Source organism: Triticum urartu, chromosome 3, assembly GCF_003073215.2.
Source record: "Triticum urartu cultivar G1812 chromosome 3, Tu2.1, whole genome shotgun sequence".
Classification (NCBI taxonomy): Eukaryota; Viridiplantae; Streptophyta; class Magnoliopsida; order Poales; family Poaceae; genus Triticum; species Triticum urartu.
The window spans coordinates 718,920,921-718,935,532 of NC_053024.1; the positions used below are offsets into that span (position 1 = coordinate 718,920,921).

General features: G+C 48.2%; 1 protein-coding gene and 2 pseudogenes across 1 annotated transcript; all 3 read left to right on the plus strand.

The window, feature by feature from the left end:
* Positions 1 to 1,455: 1,455 nt before the first annotated feature.
* LOC125549393 (E3 ubiquitin-protein ligase RNF170-like) lies at positions 1,456 to 5,849 on the plus strand. Its single transcript, XM_048712819.1, has 5 exons — positions 1,456 to 1,672; positions 2,564 to 2,763; positions 3,679 to 3,780; positions 5,205 to 5,256; positions 5,344 to 5,849. Exons 1-5 carry the CDS (start codon positions 1,516 to 1,518, stop codon positions 5,451 to 5,453), a joined length of 621 nt encoding a protein of 206 aa, XP_048568776.1. The 5' UTR covers positions 1,456 to 1,515; the 3' UTR covers positions 5,454 to 5,849.
* A 308-nt stretch (positions 5,850 to 6,157) lies between these two features.
* Positions 6,158 to 7,520, plus strand: LOC125549394 (annotated as a pseudogene).
* A 5,694-nt stretch (positions 7,521 to 13,214) lies between these two features.
* On the plus strand, positions 13,215 to 14,331 carry LOC125549395 (annotated as a pseudogene).
* Positions 14,332 to 14,612: the final 281 nt, after the last annotated feature.

The window sequence follows — 14,612 nt, forward strand, 5'->3', positions numbered from 1 at the left end:
TTATCAAATCTCATGATTTATTGTAATTTTGTAAACAAAATTTTAATTTATGCTTTTTGAAATTTCATAAACATCCTAAATTCTATAAAAAAAATGCTTTTTTGTAAGAGGAGTTGCTGGCTTCTTAACATGTTTTGTTTTTGGTGAATTTGGTTTTCTTTTGGAGCGAAGGAGCAACGCTACAGCACTATTGGTCTTGGCCCACAGTGAGTAATACTATCATCTATTCATCACCGTGGGTGATGCCATGTTATTATCAGCATTTTTGAAAAAAATGTTATTATTTTTACATGGTAGAAAAAAATCAAAACAAATACTAGAAAAAATTGCATTTCTTTTGCATGGTAGTTAATTTGGTGCATGAGGTCCGCTTCAATTTTTAGATCATTTTGACACCTGAGTATCTCTCAGCAGAAAAGACAATTTTTGGGGTCTGTAAAAAAGTTTACTGTTCATGTATTGTTTCGACTCAATTTGTATTTTTCTTATGAGAGCTACTCACATGTCTAAATGATCTAAACATTGGAATGGACCTCACGAAATAAACTATCTACTATGCAAAAGAAAAATTATTTGTTTGCGTATTTTTTCTAACGGGGTATAGATGAGTCTAGGCACCGAATCACTGCACTTAGAGAGAGAGAGAGAGAGAACAACTCAAGTCAATGTGGATGGATACCCCTTGCGGAGGATGAAATAGGCCTTTTATAGCCGACATCAAATCTGCCTGCTGAGGTGTCGGAACACGTCCCTGAGGCTCCGACATGAACCTCCAAAATGGCCTAGAATGCAGACGGATGTTTGCTGGACATAACACTAGAGCCAGGGAAATATTGTGGGAGTGTCGTATTTCGGAGCCAATCCCGGGAAGCCCGGATTCCGAGACCAACTCTGCAGCTGTATTCGGTTGGACACGATGTCAGTCGGAGTCTGCTTCAGATGTAGGTCTAGATTCTCGGGCATCCTGGAGAGGAATATCCAGAGACTACTGATTTACTCGTCCTATTTCGTCCCAAGCGTCCGTCCTTCTTCCCTTTCATCTTCACATAGTAGTACTTGTTTTCCAATCCAGTACCTTATGCACCGACGGTCTGCATCCTAATTGGTATGGGCTGTCTTTGTGTCTCATATATCACTCTCCTCGTGCGCGCTCGGCAGTAGCAGATGTGTTGTGTGGGCCTAATCTAGTCTCAGGCGGGCCCGTTGGTGGTGCCTGCGGGGGCGACATGTTGTCTCAAGCACATTAAGGTGGCGATGATCTGAGCTGGCCATGGAGATCGCTCTCTTATATACTCTCTCTGTTCCATAATATAAGAGCTGATCGGGATTTGAGACTTTTTGGCTTGACCTTGGAGAATACCTGTTGACCTGCCTCCCTTCCCCCTTGGGACGCCACGCCGGCTCTATAAATATCCTCCCGCATTCTCCGCCTCCCGGTACTGCCCCTCGCCTCACCTCACCTCACCTCACCTCACTTGGAGCGCGCCGCGGGAAAACCCTCGACCGAGCTTCCAGATGCTTCCAGAAGTTTCCAGAGGACGGCGCCGCCCCGAGATGGCCCCGGCGTCCGCCCCCGCCTCCGCGGCCCCTCCCGTCGGCGCGCACTGCGCCGTGTGCCGCGGCGTCGACATCTCCGTCCCCCACCAGGCCAACTGCTCCCACTGGTTCTGCGGTAAGCACCACTTCGCTCGCCGCCTTTCCCCTCCAATCCCTCCGCCCGCTAGGTAGGTCTCTCCGCCCGGGCTGCTCCGCGCGCCGCCGCGCCCGCGCGCGCTCGATTTGGCTCCTCGATTTCGCGTCCGCGTTTCGTATATATGCTTCGTCGCGATACGGGGCCTGCGTTGGGGTTGGGGTTGGGTTGAAATGCTTCGCAGCCTCTCGTTGGACGCGGGTGCGGATCGGCGTTGTGGTGTGCCGACTTGACATGGATTGCTTGGTTCCGGTAGCTGCTTAGCCATGGACACGCATTTGGCCATGGCGGATGTCGCGCAGTTGTTCGTTAATTCCATGCGGGTTGTTTGGTTGGTGGTGCCTCTGCTATGCGCGCACCTCCGTGGCTTGTAATGTGCTGATTTTAGTTAAATTGCTTAGTTCCGATAAGTGCTTGGCTGTGCTGCCTTGTGTGATTTTCAGCGTTATGGGGGAGAGTTTGATGCCATTTTGTTCGGGGCCGTGCATTTGGCATCTGTAGATGTGTTATGATGCAGGGTTTGCAGCTCGGATCATGTTTGTCTTGTAATTGTTGTGTGGCATCTGGCATGTCTGATCATTCCTAGACATTATGTTATATGTATGGACCTTGTGCGCTTGTGGAACTTCAGATGCTTGTCCATGTAAGTCTAGTGCATTAATTCGTGCAATGTTTGAGTCCATGGCAGTGTCAATTGCTGGTACTGGAATGCTCAATTATGCTGCTTTGCTTACTTCAGTTTGATGCTCGACTCGGCTAGTCGGCTTTGTGTTTTGGGCTGCTGGTTAGTTTGACTGCTGGCAAACGCTTTGGTCCTGGACCATTGATAAACAAAATTACTCACTGCTGGCACTGCCATTTGTTTGTGTACAGGACATTGCATTGTGGGGGTGTGGCTACAGGGATCTGTCCTTCGGCCATCCAATTGCCCTGTTTGTCGTCGCCCCATAACGCTGCTGGTACCTTCTGAAGTTGCTTCCCTGCTGCGTGATGAGCCAGAAATCGCTCCTGTCATGAACCGAATTCAGCAGTACAATGGCCGTTTTGCTGGAGTACCTCACAGTATGATACAGGTATACCTGCCATGTCTTCTAGATAGACCCTTTCTACCTATACTGAGTGCCATTGCAGTCTAGATTACATCAGTGGAAAAGGCCGAAGTGCACTTGATTAGAGATCAGTACATGATTTTTTTCCCTTGGCTTCTTTCTCATGTATAAATTTCGGACATTTTCAAATGAAATTTTACTTCCATCTCTGAAAATATAACTAAACAGAGTTGTACTATTTTAGATTTGTTTGATGAAATCCTATTAATTTATCTATATCAGTCTGTTGAAGCAGTTCTATTATCACCGCATACTTGTACAGTCCATTGTCCTAAAAGTGGCAAGTAACCCTTTGAATTTGCTTTGAAATAAATCCAGGTACTGAGACTCAAATGTCTATCTGAGGGTAGTAGGGTACATTTGATACTCGGTTGTTGATACACTGTATTGACAACTAACTAATTGAGCAATGTAAATTATCAGAGACAATTCTTGGTTAAATGGCTTGTGCAACATTATTTGAGTTCACAGATTATGTTAATTTGTTACTGTATGTTCATATATATTTGTAAGACTTGCCTGTAAAGACAACTGTTCTGCCCAGCTAGAAAGGCTGCACCCATCCATGTTAGTCCATTAGAAGTAAGAGTACGTGTAATCCTCACCATGCTGCCAAATTCATGGTCTTGAACTTTGATTGTCTGTTGTACAATAGTGAAGTCAAACAAGTACTAATTACTAATTTGTTCTCTATCTGGAACTGAGCATGCTCGGCAATTGTTAGACATAATCACTATCCAACGCAGATGCATGTTGTATGTGAATCACAAGCTAAGAGTCAAAAGCATGCTCTTATCACATAAAACTGTGGTTGTTTTTCTTTTCATCTCATCTAATGGCAGGCAATGCTTTTCATTTGCTGGATATCTGTTTTTGCAGTGGTTGCTGGACCAGCCCTTTTACATGAGGAGGATGCTGGCAGAATTCAGAGACACACGCCAAGAACCTCCCTCCTCCTTCAAAATCCAAGTCGCATTGGCAGTAAGTCCATCCATGTGTCCATTAGTTCAGTTCTACCATCTTCATTTATCATGCGATGTTGTTGGGCCTGATAGTTGGATAATGGCAATTAGGGACCAGATAGCATACTCTAGTGCTTGCAGTGAGCTATTTACTAGATTCTGGATGGTGTCAGTGGATCAGTAGAGCGATATCAGTATTCCAAAATCCTAGTTAATTACTTCATGATGTTCTGAGTTGTCGCTTCTAGATTACTAGTTTACCAACTGAAAGTCGTTTTTTGGGTTGCTACACTCTAAAAGGAATTACAGAGCCTGTCCATGTCAAACACCGAAATTCATAGGTCGAATTCATATGGAAAATCATAGAAAGTGTGAGATTATTGTACATCATAGTTCCTTCTTGTGGTTTTTTATAATTTCACCTGTAGTGGGCCAATATTTATGTTCTCTTTGTTATTTTCTTCATATTTTACTATATATTGTTTCCATATTTTTTTATATTTCCACATCACTCATGTAATGCACTTTGAATAACAACTGTTATCTCATTGGAAATTCTGTTTTGAGTAATGGGGGATCAATTTCATATTTCTCAAGAGAATGGCGTTTTTTATTGGATGAACTTTTCGTTATATATATGGCTAAATTTCATTTCCTGAATGCTTGTCGATTCTTGGCATGCGATGATTTAGAAACTACTCCCTCCATTCCTAAATATAAGCCCTTTTAGAGATTCCAATATGGACTACATACGGAGCAAAACGAGTGAATCTACACTCTAAAATATGTCTATATACATCCGTACTAGTCCGTATTGAAATCTCTAAAAAGGCTTATATTTAGAAACGGAGGCAGTACTTGATAAGAATTAGGAAAATATGTGTGAGTTCAGAAAGCCCATCTCATCTAGCATATCACCACCAGTCATTGCATATTGAAACCCTTGTACCTTTCTGAGTTAATTATACTTCCATAATATTCCGAGTTATCTTGCTTGGATACTGGCATATACTCTGCTGAAACCCCACCATGCAAAGCTTTTGAAATTGAACATAGAATATTATGTTGCTGTCGAGGTTTAGACTGTCGTGAAGATAAATGAACTATGATCAAGTCTTGAAGAATCACCGAATTTTCTCCTCGGTGTTTGTCTGTTTAGGCCATTGTAGGATCTTGTTTTACTATGTCATCCTCTGCTCTAGGTCTGGGCCATCGTCCGGATTAGATAGGATATGCTATCGTGTCTGATTTCAGTTACCCTTCTGTGTGAACCTTGAACTACTGGTTTAGCTTCGGCCACTGAGTTTACTATTAGCAATGTTTCAGTCTTACCGGTAACTAGCAGCAGTCATGATACAAATTCGTCAAGCATGTACAATCTAACATCACTTTGATCATTTAAAATCTTGCTATTCTAAACCGACTTTGTTGGATGGCTTGCAGGCAACCCTCGCTCTGGTGTACCTCGCGAGCCCTATTGACCTTTTCCCTGAAGGTAAGGCAGCTAGTTGGTTCAGTCATCTTACTCCTCTCCTCTGGCAAACAAGAGCGTATGTATATGATTACGCTGTTTTGTTTCCAGCTTTCCTGGGGTGCCGTGGTCTGCTGGATGACATCCTAGTGCTCATCGTCGCGTACGCCTTCATCTGCGCCGCCTACCGGGATATCCTCGTTGCCCGACACGCCGTGTGAACTGGTTGGTCGGTATGATGCCAGCAGTTACTGACTGACGGATAGACGGAACTGAACTTGGTGAAGGCAACATAGTGAGTGATGTATACAGCACATATACTTTGACTTTGGGTGGTAATCTCGTTCTGGTAGATACGTACGCACGACCCGTTGGGCTCAAGCTATATTGGTGGGTTAGGGTCTTGGGTTCGAGATTCATATGCCATGCTCGTGCCTGAATGCTCAAATGTTAGGTCGGGAGATATATAGTTAGATCTCTTTGACAGTATGCGTGTTTCGTGAATGACTTGTAGCCATCCCAGCTCATGCCATAGTGCTCATTAGCCATTGTAATGTTGAATGATAGGTCTGTTGGTACTAGTGCCCTATGCTGTAAGCTAGATAGTCGGTTAGTTGTATTTTGTCAGATTGGTTGCATTCCAAAGCCTGAACCGTCTACTTTTCTGAAAAACTCAACGTACATCGATTATTGCCTGATGTGATCCGATTGATAAGATCGGGTCCAACGGAGAGATTCTATATATCCCATTGTTTGACAATCACAATCGGACGGCCAAAGATCTTTTGATTAGGGTTTATTTACCATCAACATAATACTTACCATATTAGCCATGCACCGTCCTTATATACGTACCTCTACAGCCATCAGCCGTCCTTAATTTACGCCAACACTTCAACATCGTCCGTCAATCGCATCGGACGCCATGGGAGACCAGGAGGTGGAGAGGCCAAGCAAGAAGGCGCGCGGGTCGTCGCCGCCACCCGCCATCTCCGACGGCCTGACAGCGTTCGCGCTCCGCCTGACCAAGAAGCTCGCCGAGGGAGACGACACCAGGGGCAGCAACATCGCCTTCTCGCCGCTGTCCCTCTACACCACGCTCGGCCTGGTGGCCGCCGGAGCCCGCGGCAGAACCCTGGTTCAGCTCCTAGCCCTGCTCGGCGCCGCGTCGGCCGATGAGGTCGCCGGGTTCGTGCGTGGCCTGGCCGCCGTCCCGTCCGGCTCCGGTGGGCCGGTCATCACCTACGCCTACGGTGTGTTTCACCAGAAACACATGGAACTCACGCCTGACTTCCTCCACACCGCCACCGAGTCTTATATTATAACGCTGAGATACGCGCCGTCGACTTCACCGAGGTCAGCACAACAAGCACTTAATAATATTTTCGTTCCTATCCGCCGTCGATCACGGGTTGACATAACCTTGTTAAACTGTTACACGACGTGCGTCCTTGTGCTTGCAGGGTGATAGGAAGAAGATCAGGAAAGAGATCAACAAGTGGGCGGCGGCGGCGACGAACAATCTCATCTCGGAGATCCTGCCGGAGAGGTCATTGTCCCAACTTTCAAGGTTCGTGCTCACCAACGCCGTCTACTTCAAGGGCGTCTGGGAGACCCGCTTCCCTGAAAAGCTCACCGAGAAGCGCGAGTTCCACCCCCTCGGGGACGCGGACCCAGACCACGTCCCCTTCATGACCCTGCCGGGAGAATGCAAGCTCTTCGCTTCACACCGCAAAGGCTTCAAGGTGCTCAAACTCCCGTACAAGGCCGGTGATTCCTCCGCCACCCCTGCCACCATGTCATCGCGGTACTCCATGTGCATCTTCCTCCCCGACAAGGACGACGGGCTGCATGCCATGGCCAGCACTCTGGCGAAGGTGGGCGGCTCTCTGCTGGACCACGTGCCCAAGCACCGTAGCAGGGTGAGGAAGCTAATGCTGCCCAAGTTCAAGATGTCATTCTTCTGCCGTCTCGCCAATGTCCTACGGGGCCTCGGACTCCGCGATGCGTTCAGCGAGAATGCTGACCTCTCCGGCCTCGTGAGGAAGACCGCCGACTGCGACGTGCGCCTGGACGAGGTGTTCCACAAGCCGGTCCTCGAGGTGAACGAGGAAGGCACCGTGGCTGCAGCCTGCACTGCCGTCACTGGACGTGTCAAGCAGACTGCAAGGAGGCCGTTAACGTTGGAGTTCATCGCCGACCACCCGTTCGCGTTTTATATCGTGGAGGAGGTCTCAGGGGCCGTGGTCTTTGCCGGTCATGTCCTTGACCCTTCTAGCTCACAGTAGTACTAATAAGGAGTATTTATGTCTCAAACAACAATAATAGATAAGTAGTAGAAAATAAACTAAACAAGTACTAATAAGGAGTATTTATGTCTCAAACAACTATAAATCGACAATACTTAATTGTAAGTATCGATAGACATCCATCTCCGCATATTGTTAAGCTCAACGATGATGCATCAGTTCTTTTTATCATGACCGGACGGATGCATGAAAATCACGTTGCGGCGTGGCAGTGTTAAGACCAGTACAGAAACACGGGTACTAGGCTCACATCGACATAACGCAAGCATGGAATGGAAAACGCACAACAACGTCCAAGTGCGTCGAAAAAAATATTCTTGGTTTACATACAAAACTCGCATGTAGGAAAAAGGCACTCGGCTTACAGCTAGGCTCGACAATGGCCTTGCCATGTGGCAATCACGGAGATGATGAATGACTCCGTGATGTTGCAGGCTTGCTTACACGTGGCCTGTTTTTTCCAAATCTATTTTTAGTGTAAAATTGATTTTTGATGTGGTGCATTGCAATTCTATTTACTTATTATTGCATTTTATTTATTTTCTGTTTTTCTCACCATTTTGTCAGAGCTAATTTTCATCGCTCTTTTTGATGCCCAGATTATCTCTCTCTAATTAATTACCATCATCTTGCCACTTCAAAGTTGTGGGGTATTGCCTTGTACTCTTCACACCCTCTAGTGTATCCATATTAAGATCACAAAGGAAAATGATAGGTTGTTCTAAACCTTAACGCGATTTGAATAATCTCTTGGTCGCAAGCCCGGAAATGTCCACCCCTTGCTTTTCTTCTCAAGGGGTGATTCACTCTGCACTATGCTATTTCTTTGTGTTAAAAGTTGTTACATGGCCATTAGAGAATCACTATGACCCACGGGACTATCCGGCAAGAAGGTTCAAGTTTTCTCTAAAAGGTGATGCTGAAATTGGTATAATTGATTGTCTCAAGAAAGTATAACCAGCTGGTTGAGGTGTGCTGGTTCAAAGATTACTAAACTTCGAAGAAACCTCACCTTGTTCGTTCAAGAAGATGGTGAAAGTTTACATGGAGCCTGGGGAAGATATTCTAAATTCTTGAATATGTGCCCTAACTATGGTTATGCTGAACATGTTATATATCATATGTTTTCTCATGGAATTAATAATGAATCCAAATCTATTCTTGATCTGAGTGCAAGAGGACGATTCATGTCTTTGACTCTTGAAGAAGGAAGAGAACTTATAGAGAAGATAATGAATGGTAAAGAGCAGTGGAAATGTTGAGGACGGAACGAAGCCCATTGAAAAAATACGCCTACTCTTCGCCGCCTACCGGGATCCTCGTTGCCTGATGTGCCGCAGGAACTGGTTGGTTGGTATGATGCCAGCAGTTACTGACTGACGGATACAGTGAACTAAACTTGTTTTTTTTAGACATGTGAACTAAAGTTGGTGAAGCTACATAGTGAGTGATGTATATACAACATATATACTATGGGTAGGCCGTATGCACCGAGGCCTTTTGCCCACAGCCGGGCAAGATGAAAAGGATTTCCTTCTTAATTCTTGCTTGATTAGATTGATACATCTCCTCTTTTTATATAGAGAGGTTTAATTGACTCCCAAGTAAGGCTTACTTGACTCCTAAGCAAGCGACCCTTATCTCTAATTAACCATAAGACTAACGTGCTATACCGCCAGTCCAGGCCATTAGGCCCATTACATACTCTAACACTACACCCCACCTGGACATCCAGCTTGTCCTTGAGCTGCAGCCTAACCAACTTATAACCATGACTCGACGCAAAACAAACATAACACTTAAAAAACAAGCCTTTTACATCTTGGCTTGTTTTATTACTCTCAACCTGAAATGGACTGGATTGATTTATTTTGGACCCCTTAACAAAAAATGGACACCATCCGCACGTCGGACGTGCACATGTACAGCCACCTGGATTCCATGGACACTATCTGGACAAAAGGAGTGCATGTGTATGGCCACCTGGAAGTGGTCGCAAGAGCGACCAGCAGAGGCGCCCTCGCGGCGGCCGGCGGAATGCAGTGGTGCTACGCGGTGCACTCCTGTCGGTGACACCCTTCCTTCTCCCCGCCGGACAGCTGTTGGTCTGCACCGCACAAAGAAGAGTGGAGGGCTTGCGATGGAGAATGACGAGGAGGGGTGCGCCCCCCAACCGCCGATCTCGCAGACTTTGAGATCGTTGCCCGCGGGGAAAACAGCATGCCCAAGATCCTCGACGCAGCGGACGAGATCGAGGTCCTTTGCGCAGCGAAGCGCAGCTGGGAGGTGCGACAGCTGTAGACCACGCATCTCCCGCACACGCTGACGTGCTAGGAGACCGCGCGCAGCAGCCTGCAGCCTCACCGCCGCCGACACGTGGCGGGTAGTGATCCAAGCCGGAAGCGGTGATGGCGACGGTGGGAACTTGATCAGCTGGATGGGGACGCCCTGGGAAGCGGTAATGGCGACGGTAGGAACTTGATCTGGTGGATCGGGACTCCCGTCGGCGCGGTCGATGCGGGGCCGAAGCTGACCAGCGGTGGTTGCTGCAGTGGAGCACCGGGCGTGGCGGAGGCTGCCAGGAGCTGCGGCTGCCGCTGTAGCCAGGGCGCGGCGGTGGATGGCAGCTGCAGCGGCCCGGCGAGCGCGGCGGAGGCCTCCTGGTGCAGCGGCAGCCACGGCGGCACGGTGGCGGCGATGGGCGGCGCAGCCGGGTGTGGCCCGTAGGACCCGGCCAAGAACATGCGGATCTCCTGGACCAACTGGATTGGGTCCTGCAGCGCTCCGGACACCTCCTCCGGGGTGAGGACGGTGGGGGTGAGCGCGACGGAGGAACCCGGCGTGGGCAGGAGCGGGGCGACGGTCGTGGTGGTCGTCGGAGGCGACGAGGTGACCGGCAGCGGAAGAGATGGGTTGGGCGACGGTGAAGACATGATCGAACCGAAGCTAGCTCTGATACCAAATTGTTATGGCGCTGCTAGAAGGAGGACGCGAGAGGGCCGGCCGTGGCCAAAAAGGCCATCAGCCGGGCAAGATGGAAGGGATTTTCTTTTTAATTCTTACTTGATTAGATTGATACATCTTCTCTCTTTATATAGAGAGGTTACTTGACTCCTAAATATGGTTTACTTGACCCCTAAGTAAGTGATTCTTATCTTTAATTAACCTTAAGACTAACGGGCTATACCGTCAGCCTAGAGGCCCATTACGTACTCTAATAGGTAAACTGGTAATCTGGTTCCGGTAGGTACATACGCACGAACCGTCGGTCATACTGTAGTGATGGGTTCGGTTTTTGGGGATCAAGATTCACATGCCATATACTTGTGTTGAATGCTAGGTCAGGTGATAGATAAGAGACCCTGTTTGACAGTATGCGTGTTTCGTGAATGACTTGTAATCATCCAAGCTCATGTCATGCTGCCGCATTTATGATCTTATTAGGGATCCTGAATTGATTAGGGATTTTATGTTATCCACATGCCAATTTAATGTCGAATATTAGGTCAGTAAATATATAGATCTGTTCGATAGTATAATGTCTCAAAACATTGTATGTATTTTAATCTGCTATTTCATGTATAGTGTCAAGATCATGCTCGCTCACTCACCAATTAGAGTGAATTACAAAAAACCATCACATTTTAAGTTCATATCTGAATTTACTACCACGTTTCGTGTGCGCCCCAAAAATCTACCAGTTTCCTTGCTAATTTTCTTAATAAACACTTATGATCGATTAAGGGCGATTTAATACAATTCCTGACATCCTGGGCCGTGTTTAGGTCCGCATGACACTGTTTGCGTTGTCTGTTTGCGTTGAGTGTTAAATCAGAGATGACGCCGTGTTGCTCCCAGTCGGGCACCTCCTCCCACCTCGGACATCGCCGTGGCACGCCCAGCAGCTCAGGTTCCCCGCACATGGCGTCGTCCTTCTGGCTGGCCGACATGTCCGCCACTGTGAGTGCCGCGGGCACGCCGGTATGGGTGAGCATGGCCACGAGGAGCTGGGCAGAGAAGAGGTCGGAAGAAAGATGGCAGATAGTCATAGGAGAGCAATGGGCCGCCGATGCGGTGAGGCGGCGTGCCATGGCTGTGAGCGCACATGACCTCAAGGCGGCTCAGGGCGTCGCGAGGGAGGCTGGGAAGGAGCAGGAGGAGGTGGAGAAGTTCGGGGGGCATCGCTCTCCGGTGGCGTCGCCGGAGGCCGGCAGGAGGAGGGTTCACGGCGGCGTGCCGCCGTCGAGCGCGCATGCGGCGGTCTCCCTGGTGGTTGTGCGATCCGGTCATGGTTAGGATTAAGATGTAGGTGGACTGCTGGCTTAGTGGGTTGGCTGGAAAACTGGGTGGCTGACGGATGGGCCCTCCCTCAAAACTAAAAGCCAACAAACACGGGCTGTCAGAAATTGGATTAAATCATCCCAAACCGGTCATCAGTGTTTATTGAGAAAATTAGCAAGGAAAATGGTAGATATTTGGGGCCCCTAAGAAATGTGGTAGCAAATTCAGATATGTACTTGATTGCAATTCACTCCACCAATTACATAAGGACTCAGTCGCTAGCCTGGAATTTAGAGGGGAGTCATGCTAGGGTTTATATTGCAAAGGGGAATGTAGAGCCCAATTACTCCAGTGGCAGCTAGGGTTTACAACCCGATTACATTCGATGCCTTGTCGAGGAGGGATCCAAGGCTTTATATAGAGCTATTACATTACTGAATGGTAAAAAGAGAAGGGGAAGATGACAGCGACTTGATTAAAAGGGGCCAGCAGGGTACTTGAATGCCGGCTATTGGATAGAGATCAGAGGTGGAGCCTCACATATAGTGGTATCTAATTAAACAGCTAATTCAGAGTGGAGCCTGACATATACGTTGCATCTGCAGTTGGCTAGTTGTATTTTGTCAGATGCATTCTGTCCCAAAGCCTGAACCCTCATCCGCTGATATCAAAGTCTGAACCCAGCACTATGCCATGCTGATATCGAATGTTTTCGGTCAGGACATATATAGAGACCATCCAAAGGCCACCCAAGCCTTATTTTTTTTTTTCTGATTCTGAAACCCTGAGTCTGAACCTGATCTGGTTGGCCTCAACTCGGATGATTATTATTGGCTGATCATATTGATAAGATCAGATCCAACGGAGAGATCATATCCCATTGTTTGGCAATCAAAATCCGACGGCCAAAACATCTTTTTGGTTAGGGTTTTAGCATCCACATACTTACCATATTAGATATGCGCCGTTCTTATATATTGTCCCGTAGTCACCCGCCGTCTTATTGCTAATTTACGCCAACGCTTGTAAACATCGTCAATGGGAGACCAGGAGGAAGCGAGGCCAACCAAGAAGGCACGCGGGTCCTCGCCGCCACCTGCCATGGGCTCCGGTAGCCTGACGGCGTTTGCGCTCCTCCGCCTGGCTAAGAAGCTCGCTGAGGGCGACGACACCATGAACAGCAACATCGCCTTCTCGCCCCTGTCCCTCTACACCACGCTTGGTCTGGTGGCCGCCGGAGCCCGTGGCAGAACCCTGGATGAGCTCCTAGCCCTGCTCGGTGCCGCATCGGCTGACGAGGTCGCCAGATTCGTACGCGACCTCGCTGCTGACCCGTCCGGGTCCGGTGGGCCGATCATCACCTACGCCTATGTTGTGTTTCACCAGAAACACATGGAGCTCACGCCGGACTTTCTCCACACCGCCACCGAGTCCTACAGCGCCGAAATACGCGCAGTGGACTTCGCTAAGGTAGCAATTGACTCAACTATTACATCCGTCCCAAAATTCTTGCTTTAGAATTTAGATTTGTCTAGACACAATACAGATGTATCTAATACTAAAATGCGACTATATACTTTCGTATCCGTATCTAAAAAAATCTAAGACACTTTTTTCTGGGACGGAGGGAGTATTTTGATCGCCGTTTCACATTGGCAATGGTACAGGTCCTTCATTGACTGTTACAACGTGCATGTGTAGGATGAGGCCAGGGAGGAGACCAGGAAGGAGATCAACCTGTGGGCGGCGGCAGCGACGAACAATCTCATCTCGGAGATCTTGCCCGAGGGTTCATTGACCGACCTCTCGAGGTTCGTGCTCACCAACGCCATCTACTTCAAGGGTGCGTGGGAGACCCGCTTTCCCAAGAAGCTCACCGAAGACCGCGAGTTCTACCGCCTTGACGGCGCTGATCCCGTGGAAGTCCCCTTCATGACCCTGCCAGGAGAATGCCAGCTCTTCGTCTCATACAACGAAGGCTTCAAGGTGCTGAAGCTCCCGTACAAGGCTGGTGACGGTGCCATGTCGCGGTACTCCATGTGCGTCTTCCTCCCGGACAAGGAAGAGGGGTCGCATGATATGGTCCGCTCTCTGGAGGAGGTGGGCGGCTCCCTGCTCGACCACGTGCCGATGTACCGTAGCAGTGTGAGGGAGATTCTGCCGCCCAAGTTCAAGCTGTCATTCTTCTGCGGTCTCTCCAAACTCCAAAGTCCTTCGTGGCCTAGGAGTCCAGGAGGCATTCAGCAAGGAGGCCGACCTGTCCGGTATCATGGAGAAGAGCGTCTGCGACGTGCGCTTGGACGAGGTGTTTCACAAGGCTGTCGTCGAAGTGAACGAGGAAGGCACCGTGGCAGCTGCCTGCACTGCCGTCATTGGCCGCAAGAAGCAATGTGCAAGGAGATCGTTGGAGTTCATCGCCGACCACCCGTTCGCGTTTTATATCGTGGAGGAGGTGTCAGGGGCCGTGGTCTTTGCCGGTCATGTACTCGACCCTTCTAGCTCACAGTAATAATAAGCAGTAGTAATTTTATTCGAGCTCCTAGTTAAGTACTATTCTGCCTCAAACAACAATAGATAATCGCACGTCGCAGAATTTGGCCCTTTGTTTGTTTTTCTGTCATTATTAAAATATCGATGGTCATCCATCTCTGCATTTTGGCAAGCTCAACGTTGATACATCCTCCCATCATGACCTGATGGATGCATCCATAAATAAGTGTGGTGCTGAGAGATATCAGGGTTTTATTGCCGCAAGTAACATGGTGATAGACTGGTGATGCAATAAGTGTG

Coding starts and splice junctions, on each gene's coding strand:
- LOC125549393 (XM_048712819.1), top strand. CDS start 1,516: ATGCTTCCAGAAGTTTCCAGAGGACGGCGCCGCCCCGAGATGGCCCCG. Junction 2,764..3,678: donor TACCTCACAGTATGATACAG/GTATACCTGCCA, acceptor CTGTTTTTGCAG/TGGTTGCTGGACCAGCCCTT. Junction 5,257..5,343: donor TATTGACCTTTTCCCTGAAG/GTAAGGCAGCTA, acceptor TTTTGTTTCCAG/CTTTCCTGGGGTGCCGTGGT.